General features: G+C 35.6%; 1 protein-coding gene across 11 annotated transcripts in view; it reads left to right on the forward strand.

Moving 5' to 3' along the window:
- Window positions 1-15,239, forward strand: part of ETV1 (ETS variant transcription factor 1) — a 98,729-nt gene extending 83,490 nt beyond the window's left edge. For all 11 annotated transcript variants that reach the window (XM_058724956.1, XM_058724955.1, XM_058724950.1 and 8 more), the window contains 3 exons: window positions 1,795-1,964; window positions 6,161-6,262; window positions 11,258-15,239. In XM_058724956.1, the coding sequence (XP_058580939.1) occupies window positions 1,795-1,964; window positions 6,161-6,262; window positions 11,258-11,479 (494 nt within the window). In that variant the 3' untranslated portion in view covers window positions 11,480-15,239. The remainder of the gene's footprint in view (window positions 1-1,794; window positions 1,965-6,160; window positions 6,263-11,257) is intronic.
- The last annotated feature ends 708 nt before the right edge of the window (window positions 15,240-15,947 follow it).

A 15,947-nucleotide genomic window follows, 5' to 3' on the forward strand; every position in this document is an offset into this window, starting at 1 on the left:
CTCTGCTTGGCCGGCGAGCCGCCCCTCCGCCCCGGCTCCCTCCCGCCAGTCCGTGGAGCGCGCACCGCCTCGCCGCCCTTCCTACCCTCTTCCGTGGGCCTCTCGTCTGTGCTTGGCTCCGGAGACCTCCCTTTGACTTTTAAATATTCTCAATTTTGTACTAAAAAAGGCTTTTTTGGAAAATAATACTTATTACTCTTTTTTTTTTTTTTTTGTAAGGAATAGAGAGCAAAAGAATAGAAAAACAAAGGGTTATTTTTTTTTCATCAACAAGGCCAGTACGGTCAGTCACATTTATAGGCAGAAACAACCTAGAGATTATAAAATTTGACAGGGTTTCACTCTGTATAATTGCTCAGTTATCCCCATGAAAAAATTTGTGAGTCTCAGAAGGAAAAACTGAGATAAATAAAACTGTCATTGAAATCAATATGAAGAGACACTTCTGTATTATCTAGCTTAGACCAAAATGACATAATGATTTTTAGCAGCTATTGACTGAATAATTTTATTTTGGTTATGGTTTGTAAAGTGTTGCTCTTTTCGTGATTATTTTAAAAGGTGTGTTGATGTCTACTAACCAAAGGAAAGTTTTAAGAAGCTTCTGACTTCACCTGCTTTATAATTCACACTAACTGTGAATAGATTAGCTTCAGTATATTCTGTCTGAATTGCTTCTATCGTGGAGAAGAGAAAGTTGTGCATTAACAATGATATGTCCGTAGGGCCCTAGACATTCGTTCCCAGTGTGACCAGTTCCACATATTTTAGGGGTAGGTGCCTGAAGGTAGATGTAAATAATCAGGAGTTATGACTGAATTTTTTGTTTGTTTGGTTGGTTGGTTGGTTGGTAAAAGCAAGATAACTGACCAGATTTATGCCAGAAGAATTGTGGTACTAACACCCATATTGCTGTAATGTACTTAATAGGTTTTTACACTATGTATAAATAACAAATAAATGTAACACAAACCAACCTTTCTTGATTAAAAATATAGATTTACAGAAAGCTCCAGTACGTATGTTTTCAGATTGCACTTTTAGAAAAAGACTAGTAAGCTAAACTCACATGAGTGAAATGCAAGCAAGAGATGAAGAAAAACAAAGAAATTTTTATTTGCTGCCAGCTAAGAAAGTGGTAGTGCCCGTATGAAGGTGTGGAAAAAGATGGTATGATGATAATCCAATATGCTCTGATTTCCCTATGAGATTTTCCTAATTTATATAATGTACAGATTACTTAACCCAGCGTTTAAGATGCTATTAAATTTGCTTTGAAATATTTGCATTAAAATTTGCAATAGTTTGTAATGTGCAGGTCAATGAGATATTACACATTATAGTTTGCAGAATTTAATTTGTACAAATAAAGTGCCCAGAGCTTAAAATTGATTACTCCCTCTTCAGTGTTGCTTAGAGCAGTGAATAATGTCATTAGCAATAAAAGCAAAAAGAAGTGTGATTAGACGGTATGGTTTTTAAATAAATGAATGAAAACAAAAGGATGGTTATACAAAAATGTTATAAGTAAATGACATCCGTGGATTTATTCTGCACCTGTGTGCATTTATTTTAACCCTTATGTTATATATAGTTGTTTGTGAGTTTGTACAGATTCTTGCTTTACTTCAAATCCTTTGATTGTTTTAAAGCCTTGTTTAGCAATAACATTACATTTCACAGACACCCATAAAGTGGTTGTGTTTTAATCATTTTAGCGATTGACTTAATGTAAATTTTATATAAATGTCATAATATTGCTAATAATCGAAACTTAAAACCTTTTTAATTTAGGAGACATCAAACAGGAGCCAGGCATGTATCGGGAAGGCCCCACGTACCAGCGGCGGGGGTCACTTCAGCTCTGGCAGTTTTTGGTAGCTCTTCTGGATGACCCTTCAAATTCTCATTTCATTGCGTGGACTGGGCGAGGCATGGAATTTAAACTGATTGAGCCCGAAGAGGTGGGTTTAACAGATTTTTGTTTGGAAAACCAGATATGTTATAATATTGAAGAAACATATATTCGATCAGTGTGCCAAAAACGTTTTTGTTTGTTTTTTTGTTTGTTTGTTTTTTTACTTTTAAAACTTTAGGGAAACCTTCTAAATTAGAAGGTGGGCAAAGGAAAAAAATGTATCCATTTAAACTAAGAAATGAATATGTTGCACACTTTTTCTAGTTGAATACCATCCTGTGGAATTGATGAAGAAAACTAGCCAGAGCATCGTTGGCATAAGACTTGATTCAAGAATGCAGTGCTTGGGAAGGTCTCTAAGAGAGCATCTACACTGGGGATGTTTGATGATTTTTGAGGAGGAGAGGGTGTATCTGAAGTTCAACTACTTTTGCACATGAAGGGATTGTTCTTGAGTATTAGCATTTGTTATCTGGATAATCTTAATTTTGTCAAGGGGTCAGAGAGGGACATTGAGAAACCAAAGTCATGTGCCAGAGGGAGCGGGGGAGAAATTTCTGTGGGGGGATAAAGGCCCACAAGAGCTGCAGTAGGAAGAGCTCACTCCTTCAGAGATGCGGGCCTAGTAGGGACATTGCTTCTCTTTGACTTTTGGTGATACCTTTTCTAGGCAGCTGGACTGTGTACACCCCGTGAGAAAGTAGGGATTAAGTACAAAGTGTCACCGTAATACCTAAGAAATTGCCAAAGTGAGAGAATTCTAAAGAGATAATATGGATAAATGGAACACACTTTCAACTACCTGTTCACCTTTCTTACTGTCGCCCCCGTGCACAGACAAATGGAATGTTTTCTGGAAAAACGTCTCAGTTCAAGTTTTATTCTCCCCAGGTCTAGTTTCAGACTTAAAGCTACTATAATTATTATGGCATAACCCACCAATTGCATTTTGGACCTCTATAGAAAGGTGACTTTTGTATGAAATGCTTGTGTCTTATTAAAGGTGCTTTCTCTGCTACTTTTGAAGTTGACTTTGGTTTACATTAGCCAAGAAAGCAATGGAAGACTTTCAGTTAACATGCCTATGACTGATCATTTTGGCTGTAGGGTTTAAACACCTCAGAAAGATTGAAAAATTTCGTAAGATATCCAGCTATATTTGAACCCAAGTGATTAGTTTCTCATAGACCAAATATCTACAACCTAGGATAATGGGCCTATACATCTTAAATTTTCTGCCCTTTGAAACCAGGTATTCATTTATAATCAGATAACAGGTCGTAGTTTGATATCCAGAAGATAAGTTACCTTTCTTATTTAAGAGATTATCTGATTCAAATATGTATTAAAAGAAGTTTGAAATAACAGGAGCTGGTTAGCATAATTATAAATCTACTTCAGATTATAACTAGTGCTTGCCGGGTTAGCTTTGCATCTCCATTGCCCTACACCAGACACACATACAGATTTCAGAATTTGAAAATATCCATTGTCTAGTATGGCCTAAATGTTTGGGTATTTGAATTTCCGTAGTGTGTCTCAAGCTTACTTTGGCTTTCAAACGAAATTCATTTTTATGTAGATGTACTTAAATGATGTAAGCTAAAGAACCATAAAAATGTGAAGCACTAACAAACTGAGACTAGAAACACTTAATGTAAAGTAACTTGAAAGCCCTTTAACGTGATGGAAGTGTGTGCCGTTCACCTCACTGAACATGTTAATAATCACTGCAAGAGTTGGTTCATCGGAGAACTGAGTATGTGCGATAGGAATTTATATCGAACAGTTATTTCCTTCTACCTGTGCCTAAAATATAGTACTGTTAACTGTGGGCACACCGTGGTAGAGTAGATCTCTAGAACTTGTTCATCTTGCATAACTCATCTGCGTCTCATAGGCATATTGATATGTGGCACTTCTCTTGATGAATGTTACACTGAGTCAGTTAAAACATCTCTAAGAATCGGGGCACCTGGGTGGCTCAGTCGGTTAAGCATCTGACTTTGGCTCAGGTCACGATCTCATGGTTTGTGGGTCTGCGTGGAGACTGCTTCAGATTCTGTGTCTCCTCTCTCTGCCTTTCTTCTGCTCACGCCCTGTCTCTCTCTGTCTCTCAAAAATGAATAAACATCACAAAATTTTAAGAAAACATCTCTAAGAATAAATTTTACTGTTTTAAAATACCTACTAATACCCACTTGTGCTGAGAATTACCAGGCATCCTCAAAATCAGACTCTGCTTATGGTATCAAAAAAATCATCTTTCTCTCCCTAGAGACTTCCACTGTGTTGTCTTAAAGTTGGTTGCAAGTTTTTTTTTTTTACTTTCTAGGGACATCCTGGTGAGTTTCTTCATGAGAAGCATCTGTAAATGAAAAACTATTCAGAGGTTGTTGTTTAATTTAAGGAAATATTAATACTTTATTTTCACATAGTTACAAACAGGGAGAGAGTCAAACAATAAGACACTCTTAAATACAGAGAACAAACTGAGGGCTGATGGGAGGGTATGGGAGAGGGGAAAGTGGGGGATGGGCACTGAGGAGGGCACTTGTTGGGATGAGCACTGGGTGTTGTATGTAAGTGATGAATCATGGGAATCTACCCCCAAAACCAAGAGCACACTGTATACACTGCATGTTAGCCAACTTGACAATAAATTATATTTAAAAAAGAAAATATATATATATATATATATATATTTAAAAAAAAAGAAAAAAGTCGTTTTCATGTCCTTTTCAGGTTTGCATGCTGTTCACTTGCCAAATCTCTTAAAAATTTGCTGATGTTTATTATTCGGTTTTTAAAAGGCATTTTATTTAGAAAGTGTTGCTTTCATTTCTTACTGCCACCCTCCCATTTCACTACTGCTTAGAACACTTGCATTAAAATAAAGTTGATCTTTGGAAAATTAAGGTGTACCTGCTGTGATGACCACTTGGATATGTCATCATGTCCCAGTTACATCACATTTCTCTGCTCTTAAAAAAGTAGAGGGATGCATGTGGCTAAATTACATCGTATGTTTATTCAGGGAATACAAATTAAGGAGGTAGAAGATAGCAAGGATCAGTATTTTTAAAAGGAAGGAAAAAAAAAAACCCCACCAAACCCTGAGGAAAGCCTATTGCTAATAAAATGGAGAAAGACATTATGATCTCTCTGAAAAGCATTCTATTTTAGTGTATGGGACCCAGCAACAACTTGGAATTTCATAGAAATGAAGGAAAACACTAACTCTATTAGCTAATGCTCTCTTGGGGTCACCTAGGTATGCATGACAGCTGCAGTATCTGCTCAGACTAATAAAATATGGAAATTAACGAGAACATGGTTGTAGCTGGGGTAGCAAAAGCAGGCTACGCTCTTCAGTATAATGCGTCAGCCAGCCCAAGGCGGTGGTGACGCGGGGGAGGCATATACATTGAAGAAGGGGCTTTTCTTGAAAACCTCTCCTCTGCCACATAAGTTGCTCCTCCAAAGCCACATTATAAAAAGTTCTGAGATTTTTCACTAAACAACAAAGTGGACATTCTGCTTTAGAGATTTTTGTTTGTGGACTTGTGTACATGGTGACCTTTTCCACTTCCTTCTTATTTTTAGTATGCAATTACTGTTGTCTAAGTGAATGCCTAATTTGCCAGTTTAGTATTGGTTACAGTTTTATTCTGATGCTGCTTCAGGCAATAAAAATTATTTGCAGTTCAGATTATGAATTTGTATAGTGTTTCCTCTGCTCCACACAAAATGCCACTTGTTCACTCTTTTATTTAGTATCAAACAGGGTATTTTTTCCTTTAGTTTATCACAACCTCGAAAAACACCTTTACAAAGAGATCACTAAGCTGTTCTTGATCTATGGGTTTTATCTGAAAAACTAAGAGGGAAAAAACAGGCCATATATCTCAGGATGGGAAACTTGCCTCATCTTGGTGAATTGCAGCCTGTTCGTTCCCATTGTAAACACATCCCCTTATTTCCATTTAATTTTGTATCCAAAACAATAGTGACAAAGAATTCTATTGTGAAGTTTCAGAATGATCACTGCGCTGCACGCCTGGTTTAAAAGCAAACCAGGACACAGGAAAATTCAGATCATGATTTTGCCTCTTTACTTAGGTCTTTAATTTGGATGTGTTTTGGAAGGTTTGGAAGTAATTGATTAATTCACTAATGTTTTATGAAATATCTTGATAAGGCAGTTCTTAACACTACAATGTCATTCTGTTTTGGTGGCAGGTGGCCCGGCGTTGGGGCATTCAGAAAAACAGGCCAGCTATGAACTATGATAAACTAAGCCGTTCGCTTCGCTATTATTATGAGAAAGGAATCATGCAAAAGGTGAGCAGCTAAAACAGCATTAAAATTCATTGAAATGTTGCACATTAATCTGCATGTCGTACTTTAAAAGCCACATATCATTGCATTGCTGAAGCAAGGTTTTCACTCATTTTAACATATGCTTAGCTCTTGGTTTTGGTATTACAAGCCTTTCTATTTATAAATTCCTGGGCATTAGAGACCGGTATAATAATATCATATAGAAACTAGTAGACTTTCTGGCATTCGCAACTTTACCGTATTTGGTAAAAAATGTTGTTGCAGTACTAATATTCATGTATATCTTCCCAGAAGTTTTCGGTAGTCCACTACATTCCCCACAATTATATAATTTGGAAATGCTGTTGTTTATAGTTTCCAATACAAACTGAATGCTTACTTTTTCCCTCCTTGTTCTTATCCTTAAAAAACATTCAGAGAATTTCTTGTCCTGAAAAATCTTCTCTTCTTGTCTGAGATCTTGCCTGGTTTCAGCATGTGACAGCTTAGAATCCTAAACCATTTATTAAAAATAAATATTGATACTATTTCATTGGTGAATGAAGTTATATATATTTTATTTCATTTCAAGTGAGCTTCTCTTAGTATTTGAAAGTGGCTTTAAAAAAAAGAGTAAGATAAAACAAGCCAAGTGCATGAAGAAGAGATTGTAAAATTTTTGAAGAAGGGAATGAACCGATGAATAAAGATAAAACATTGAATACTTGTGATTATTACATCTTTCAGCCTTGCATGTGTATTCATTCCAGTTGTGTAGACTGTGAACCAAGTTTATGATTTATCCTTTGTGAACATTACTGTCTTATTATGCGTCCTTTGTTCATTTGGGTGACACAAACATAGCTATATATTCTGCACTGTGGCATATTTTTTATACCACTATATTTACGCCAAGAAAACTCAACCACTTGCTACATGTAACATACTGGAACAGAGGGACAGCATCGCTGAGTTTTTAGACCAAAGGGAATTGGTGCTCTGGAGTTCACCAGCTCAGAAGTTAGAGTGACCAAGATCCTTGAAAGATAAGGCTGAATCCATTTCTCATGTCCTATTTCCCTGAATCTCGCCTTCAAGATATATAACCTATTACTACCTGCTCCCCTGTGTTCTCCATCTCAACCGTAGGGTCTTTTTTTATTCCTCCCTTCCTCTCACCTGCCCTTCCCACTTGCAGCGAGACCCTTTCATTTTCCTCAACAAGTCCCTAGTCCCAGCACATCACGTGGGCTGGTGCAGCAGGTGCTCCCCAGTCCTGGGCAGTGGTGCACAGCGAAAGAGAGAATGCAGTCGGGTTTACATGCTGACTTCTCAGCGGGTCACCTTTTTGAACAGGTTCTTCTGCTAAATGGTGGTGTTTTTACTTCCTGAAGTTGTTCTGATGATTAAATGAAATAAGGTACCCGAGATGGTTGCGTGGTACCTGGCACAGGAGAAGTCTTCAGCGAAAGGTGGCTCTGAATACCACTCACACCCTGAAACCAGTGGGAGCTGAGACACATTTGGCTTCTGTGTCTTGACCATTAAGTCTCTTATTAAAGAGAGCATTCACAGAGAGTTAAAAGGAGAAGGTGTCTAGTTACACCTCAGCTTTTAGACGTAGTGTTTGACAGGGTATCTCCAGGATGTCACGCCAGGTCTTAATTATTCTCAAGGGTGTTCAAACGTGATTCTTATTACTAATATCACCATTCCATGTGCCTGTTTATTTATCCGATGATCACATACACCGTGTGTTTACCTCTTATTTTAATAGATTGATAAAACAAGATGCTATCAAATAATCAAATTATGGCATAGGTACTAAAATACAGATTAAAATAGTGTTGCTCCTCACATTTTTCCCTGTTGGGATGTAATTGCCAGAAGAAATTGTTTGCAACTGTTTATCAGCTAGTAGAGGGTAGCAAAATTCTGTGGTTTCTATGACATACCTTTTGGGGTGTTGCCGTGCAATGTGAGAAAGCATAGGGTGTTTAATGGTGAAATATGCAAAATTGAGGTCTCCTTGTAGCCAGCACATAAATGAAGGCTGTTTACAGTTTTTACAGACATGTTTAATCTTTTTCCTCATATGTGTTGAGTGATTCTCTTTGCTGCTATTTGATACGCCTGTCACCCCCCTCATTACTTCACCGATATGGTCCCCTCTTTATAGTGCCTTGCCTTCTGATTGTTACCTAATGTCTGTATCAGTCTAATGGTTAAGTAAATTTTAACAGAGTCACTCAGGAAAATTATGCTGTCCTTAAAAAAAAAAAGTGTGTTATAGAATTTTATATTTCAGGGTGTAGTGGAAAAATGTTTATATGACCACATTTGTTTAGAAACTTAAAATTCTGATACTCTGGTTTCTTTTCAGATCATATAAACTTAAAATTATGTATGTATGTGGTGTCAAGGAAAATAAAATGGAAAGTTTAGAAAATAAAAATAATCAAATGGATCTAAACATACAAAAAAATCCTGATTATTTCAGTTGTGAAAGAAGAAAGGGTGGGGTATGGCTTTTAGACTGTACATACATGTGTTCACTTCTATTTCAAAACAGAAATGCCTAGACAAATATGTGGAAAAATTTGAACAGTGGTTATTTCTTGATGTTATAATGATAAATCATTATTTCTTTTGGTTTAATGTGTAGTTTTTAGTTTTCCTCTAGTTTCTCTGTGTTACTTCTATGATTTTAAAAATTAACACATAATTTAAATGTGTAGTCTTTCAAAGCACAGTTCAAAAGATACTTCCTTACTTAACTCTAATTCATCTCCTATAAAATTCATGTTCTGTATATCTCAGCTTTGCAGTTTGGGTATACTTAATGTGCAGCATTTTCTACATTGTAATTGTATTACTACTAATAAAAGACATTATTTCCCTTGGTAGTTATCAGCCTTTGTTCTAAACTCTGTGGCATCTAACATAGTCCGATAAATATAGTGGTAGCTCCAAAAATGTTTTTCATAAGAAAAATAGCAGGAAGCATTGAGTCAAGGCAGTCTCCTTAAGAGGTTTTATAATCTTGATTGCATGTTGTACATTTTAATTCCCCATGGTGATTTATCAAATCATTTCTAATTATAACCAATAGCAACAGGTTGGATAAAAAAGCTACCAGTAGCCTAAAGCAAATACCTCTTTTTCTGAAGCTCCAAACAAAACAAAGAAGGTTATTGAATGCTTTGAGGTATGCAAGCCATTTATTTATTTATTTTCCTCAAGATGCTTTGAATAAAGAAAAAAAAAAGAAAACAAGGATTTCATATCTTAGCTTTGTTTCTGATATTGCCTGTTTATATATTTATGGCAATTCCACCTTTATGAACTTAGTTTCTTTCTTATAAGGGCCTAAAATAATTTATTTCAGCTCCTCTGTTTGCTATGCAATGTACTAGAAACTTCCATCTTGATTTTATAAGAGGCTTTCCATAGGAGCCGTTCCCACCTTTATTTCACAAAAGAAAGGGGAAACTGAGAGCAGATTAAGAAACATGTCCAAATTTATAAAAACGAAGTGTTCACTCTTTTCATACCTAAGAATATTCAGATTATTTGGATTCTCTAAATTGGTTCCTTTTACAAGCTAAAAAAATCCAGGACAAAAAAAATGTTCTAAATCTTGAGTCCAGAACACTAGCGCTCTTTGGTAGTTGATTCGCTTTTTCCAAACATACAGATAGTTTCTAAACCATGAACTTATTCTTCTCCTGCATCACAAAACAAATAGCAGTGCCTTTTTGATACATAGGAACCCAGAGGTACTGAGTAATTCTCACCTTTCTAAAACTACTAATCTCTGCACACATACGAAAAGGTACTGTCAATGTCAATGCAAAGAACTGTATTCATGCACACACCCCCTTCACCCTCTATCCCACAACCCACTCCTGGTTTTTTTAGAACCTCAGTTTTGTCTGTTAATGGGGGTGGAGGTACATATGTGTTTCACTTCATTATTGTTTATAATTTCCTAGAGAAACATTATTCTTCAAAATTTAAGTTTGGTACATGTCATTCCCTACAAATTATGCTACTTCTCCTTTATTTCAGGCAGCTGTCACATTTCTTTTTCTCATTTCCTCCCTATGCATTGTATATTTTAAATTCCTTTCACTTTTTTACACCTCTTACTTCAATTTGACACTTTATACACATCCTTAACTTCTGTCTAATGCAACTTGCCTTCATTTTTAAAAGTGATGTACCCAGGATAATGCTGTCCTCTTGATCCATCTTTCATTTAAATAAGGCTATGGATCTTTTTCTTTTACATCAGAATACACAAGTGCCAAAAAAAGAAAAAAAGAAGAAGAAAAGAAAAAGAAAAAAGAACCAGTTCACTGTGAATCAGCAAGTCACTAGTCTAGTCTTATTAGGAACACAACACATTTTTCTTTTAAGGTTTAGAAGTTTAGTTTTTCTACGATTTCAGAAAATGTAATATTAAGAGGGAGACACTACACCTTAAAGATCCAGTCATTTTATAAAGATATTACCATTTAAAACAAAGGAAAAAAATTTCAATGGGAGATGCCTGCATGAAATCATTGATTTCCACCCCTCCCCCAAATAACAATGTAAGCTTCCTTTTATTTAAAACAAGCAAAGTGCTAAGCTTTCTAGCTGTGCCTGGAATGAATGTAATTATTACTCAGAGTCAATCATTACTCAAGGTCGCATTTCCCTCTTTTGGACTGTAATTTATTCTACAAAGTAAGGACCTTTTTTTTTTTTTTTTTTTTTTTTTGGTTATGCACCCTTTCTGGTATATTAAACCAAGTTTTTATTCTTTTGTTTCCCTGCTCTTTCCTATTTGGGGATGGTAGAGATCGCAGTTCTTTTGAGGTCCATTGACATATAGTGTTACATCAGTTTCAGGGGTAAAACAGAATGATTCACTACTTGTATATATCATGAAATGATCGCCACACTAAGTTCAGTTAACATCCTGCACCATACATAAGGCTGGGTTTTTCTCTTCCGTGTTTTCATCAGGTGGCTGGAGAGAGATATGTCTACAAATTTGTGTGTGATCCAGAAGCCCTGTTCTCCATGGCCTTTCCAGATAATCAGCGCCCACTGCTGAAGACAGACATGGAACGTCACATCAATGAAGAGGACACGGTGCCTCTGTCTCACTTTGACGAGGGCATGGCCTACATGCCGGAAGGGGGCTGCTGCAACCCCCATCCCTACAATGAAGGCTACGTGTATTAACACAAGTGACAGTGAAGCAGGGCCTGCTCAAGCGTTTCCTCTTTTTGCAGGATGCAGAGAATCTCTGAGTGCTCTTCGATTTTTGATTTTTGTTGTTTGTATTTTATTTTTAAATAATAATACACAAAAAGGGGCTTTCCTGTTGCATTATTCTATGGTCTGCCATGGACTGTGCACTTTATTTGAGGGTGGGTGGGAGTAATCTAAACATTTATTCTGTGTAACAGGAAGATAATGGGTGAATGGGTGGGGGAATACGGGGATTACTTTTTACTTAGGCTTGGGATGGGGTCCTACAGGTTTTAAGTATGATGAAGCTATATCATGTTTATTTGATTTCATAACAACATAAGAAAATGTTCATTTTCTCTGGGTATCTATGGTACAGTTAATTCACATTGTGTAAATATCCACTTGGAGACCATTTGCCTTGGGCATTTTCCCCTCTCATTTCTGAGTCTCTGCAAGATGTACAAAAACAAAAACAAACAAACAAACAAAAAAAAAAACAAAAAAAAACAAAAAACAAAAAACAAAAAAAACCCTACTGTAAATGGCAGTTTAATTGTTAGAGATGACTGGTTTTGCACCTGTTGTAAAAAGGTATTTAGAGATTGCATTTGCTGTTTTTGTTTTGTTTTGCTCTATATATGACTCACAGAGGATAACCATAAAATGGGTAATTCTCTCTGAAGTTGAGTGATCACCATGACGGTAAATGAGGGGCACAATTTTGGACTCTGGCTCCAAACTGAGTCATAGGCCAGTAGCATTACATGTATCTGGTGCCACCTTGCTGTTTAGATACAAATCATAATGTCGTTTAAATATTTTGAAGCCCGTTTCAGTTAAATAATGATATGTCATGGTCCTTTGAGATCTTCATTTAAATGTTAAATCCAGGATCACAATGAAGCAAAAAATATCTATCTCACTTCCTTCAGTACATAAAAAGACATTATTTAATCGATAAGAATTAACTGTACTAAATCACATATTATGCTGTTCTAGATACAGCAAGCACTCCTTAAGAAAAATATCCAATACACTAAATAGGTACTGTAGTAATTTTTAGACATGGTACCCGTTGATATGCATTTAAACCTTTTACTGCTGTGTTATGTTGATAACATATATAAATATTAGATAATGCTAATGCTTCTGCTGCTGTCTTTTCTGTAATATTCTCTTTCATGCTGAATTTACTATGACCATTTATAAGCAATGCAGTTAACTACAGATAGCATTTCAGGACAAAATAGATGACTCAAACCATTTATTGCTTAAAAAATAGCTTATGCCATGCTATGCTATGAGCAGCTTTTATGCACATTGACAAATGAAGAGTAAGCTTCAGCTTGCTAAGGGAAACTGTGGAACTTTTGTAACTTTTGGTGAAATAGAAAATTATTTACAAACTGTCAAAGATCTGAGGAAGTTGCTGTATGACATAGTGCTGGCACTGATATTCATCATCTTGTTTTGGACACTTGTGTAAATGTGTTTGGATTGTTTGAAAGAAGATTTAAAGATTTAAAGTTTCAAAGGTTTTTGTTTTGTTTTTGTTTGGCATTTGGAGAAAATATTGAAAGCAGAATATGTTGTTTCATTCGCCTTGGAAAAAAACAAAGTAAATGGTGTTATAATATCCTTGAAAAGCTTGCTGAACCATTCAGACAAGAAGCATGAATTTTGTTCAATCCATCAATATCCCAGAGGAACAGCATTTTTTAAGAGTCTATAATGAAATGTTAAAAAAAAATCCAAAACACAAAGCCAAAATGAACCTATAAAAGCATTTCTTGGTGAACACAGGAAAGATTGTTGAAAGATGATTTCTCGGCTACCCATTTTCCAAAATGGCACAGATCACAGCTCATTTATCTAAATTGAACAGCTATTGGGAAACCCATATACAGTGATCAATACTAGTCACACTTAATCCTACAAAAAGATCTATTTTAATTTCATTGTATGTATGTAACCTGTGATTTCAATGATTGTTCTGCCTATACATTATATATCATTAGGCCCATTATGGGTTAATAAGTATGCCTTAAAAATGAGAACTTTTTTCCCCCTACTATGCTCATGTGGCCATTTACAGCACTTAGAATAAAAACAAATTTTAAAATATTCAGCTAAAGATTTATTGGAAAGAGTATTAATGTATTTGGAGAAATTGAAGGAGAAATTAAAAGTGGGTCTTTAAAATAGCATCTAAATGAAATTGTATTGAGGATTCTTTTTCTTTCTTTCTCCTTTTCTTTTTTTCCTTGATCTTTTTTCTTTTTAATATCTAGTTCTAATTTCCCATTGGGGAAGGATTGGGCTATGAGTTATCTTAATGGATCAAAGGAAGAACTGGTATTAATTATATAATATTTAAGGCCAAACTATTTTTCTGCTTAAGGTAGTGACTCACAAAACAAAATGAGTAATTGGCCTGTTAACATTAAGAATATTTCCAGTACAGAAGGGTTCAAACGTTGCATTATAAACTCTTTTGGGAAATGTATCTCAAGTTCTTTTTTTTTTTTTAAGTTCTGTTTTTATTCTTTTTGTTTGCTTGTGTTTTTATTTTCAGATAGATTAATAAATCTGGCAGCTGATTTCTGCGAGATTCTTGTGTTTTGAATTTCTAATTGAATTGGCTATTAGAAATCCTTTAAAAATATAACATTTTCCTTCAACTTGGTAAAATAAACTAAAAGAAATCTCTCCCCTAATTTTGCTGCCTCTCAGTGATGATATGCTATTACCCAACAGACTGATTACAACCAAGAACGGTACATCCTAAATAACTAATGAAAAATGACTTTTCTTAAGTTATGCCTCTGAAAAATACTGAAAAATAAAAGTACACAAAGCTAGCAGTGCACAACAGTTTTCTGAAATCATGTGTGGGTCTTGGAGGTAATTTATTTGAATCTTCTTTCTACAGATAGTTTTAATTTCTTGTGGCTGCCCTAACAAAGGTAATGGTTCAAAGCTACACAAATATATCCTTTTATAGTCCTGAAGATCAAAAGTCCAAAATGAGCCTAAAGGTGCTAAAATCAAGGTGTGCATGTAGGGATTCTTTCGAAGGTTCCAGGAGAGAATCCCATTCTAGCTTCTACTTTTAGAGGCTACTGACATTTCTGAGTCCCGGCTCCTGGCTTCAGCACTCCAGTCTTTGTTTCTGTCGTCATGTCCCTCTTTGTACTGAAGTCAAATATTCCTCAACCTGCCTCTTCTAAGGACACTGAGGATTGTATTTAAGGTCCTCGCAGATAACCCAGGATGATTTCTCCATCTCAAGATCTTTCCTTTGTCACATCTTTGAAGGCCCTTTTGCCTGTTTCATTCACAGCTTCCCAGATCAGGACATGGAGGTGGAGGGTTGTGGGGAGGGTGCTGTTATTTAGCCCATCACCTAGATGAAGACGCTCTGGTCAAAATACTGATTGATTTACCTCTAGACAAAAGTTGTGTTGATGGAGATAGGGTGAGAAGTTACTGAAAAGCATTTTTGTTTACCATTGAAATAGTTTTACTATACTCTGCATAAATGGTACTGAAAACATTCTATTAAAGTTCACCTATTCCAATAAAGGATCTAGTAATCGCATCAAACGATGACATGACTTTATAACCCCTTGTGTAAATATTATGTGATGAGCGATAAGGTGTGTTAAGTACAGCGTAGTAGCACAGTTAATTCTGTCGTCCAAGCCAGATTATATATTTTTTAAATAAATTTCTTTTTGTGCTGGTATGAGTGGTTACTATACGCTCTTAACATCTGCCAGGGATTACTATTTATTAAGAATTTTAGAATATGTCTGTTACTCAGAAGAACAGTTCTAAAATGTGAGTCACCTTGTCTTCATATGACAAGGAAAGAAATCTATTACCCACTTTTATAGCATTTAAGCAGATCATGGGAATTTCTAAAATGAGCTCCTTTGTCAATCAGGCAACGTTTTAAGAGCTTATAATGACAAAACATTGCAGAGGAGAAGGCCATTTGAATGTTTATACTTGATATCTTAGAAGAAGTAAAATTTAAAAATAAGTGCATGAGCTATTTTCCAGTGCTGTTTGAGAGGAAGAAGGGGAAAATACTGTTGTAAAAAAAATAGAGATCCAGGTAAAAATAATAGAAGGAGATTAAAGGAGACAAATGAACAATTAAGCAATTGAGAATTCCTTAACAGCCAACATTCCATAAAATATCAGTGTTGGACATCATGCTGAAGAATTTGACCCAGTTTACTCAGAACACAACTAATACTTGTAGGGCTTAATTTTTTTTAAACATGAGATACATTTAGAAGGATTTATTAAAAAAACAATTTATGGGAAAATACAGTTTAAGAAGAGAGTGGACTAGTGGGTACCTTTATAGAAATAATGATGACTTTAGAATGTTCAATTACATACAGAATAGCTATGGCTTATGAATTCATATGTAAGGTAGCAT

The sequence above is a fragment of the Neofelis nebulosa genome, chromosome 4 (assembly GCF_028018385.1).
Source record: "Neofelis nebulosa isolate mNeoNeb1 chromosome 4, mNeoNeb1.pri, whole genome shotgun sequence".
In the NCBI taxonomy this organism is placed as follows: domain Eukaryota; kingdom Metazoa; phylum Chordata; class Mammalia; order Carnivora; family Felidae; genus Neofelis; species Neofelis nebulosa.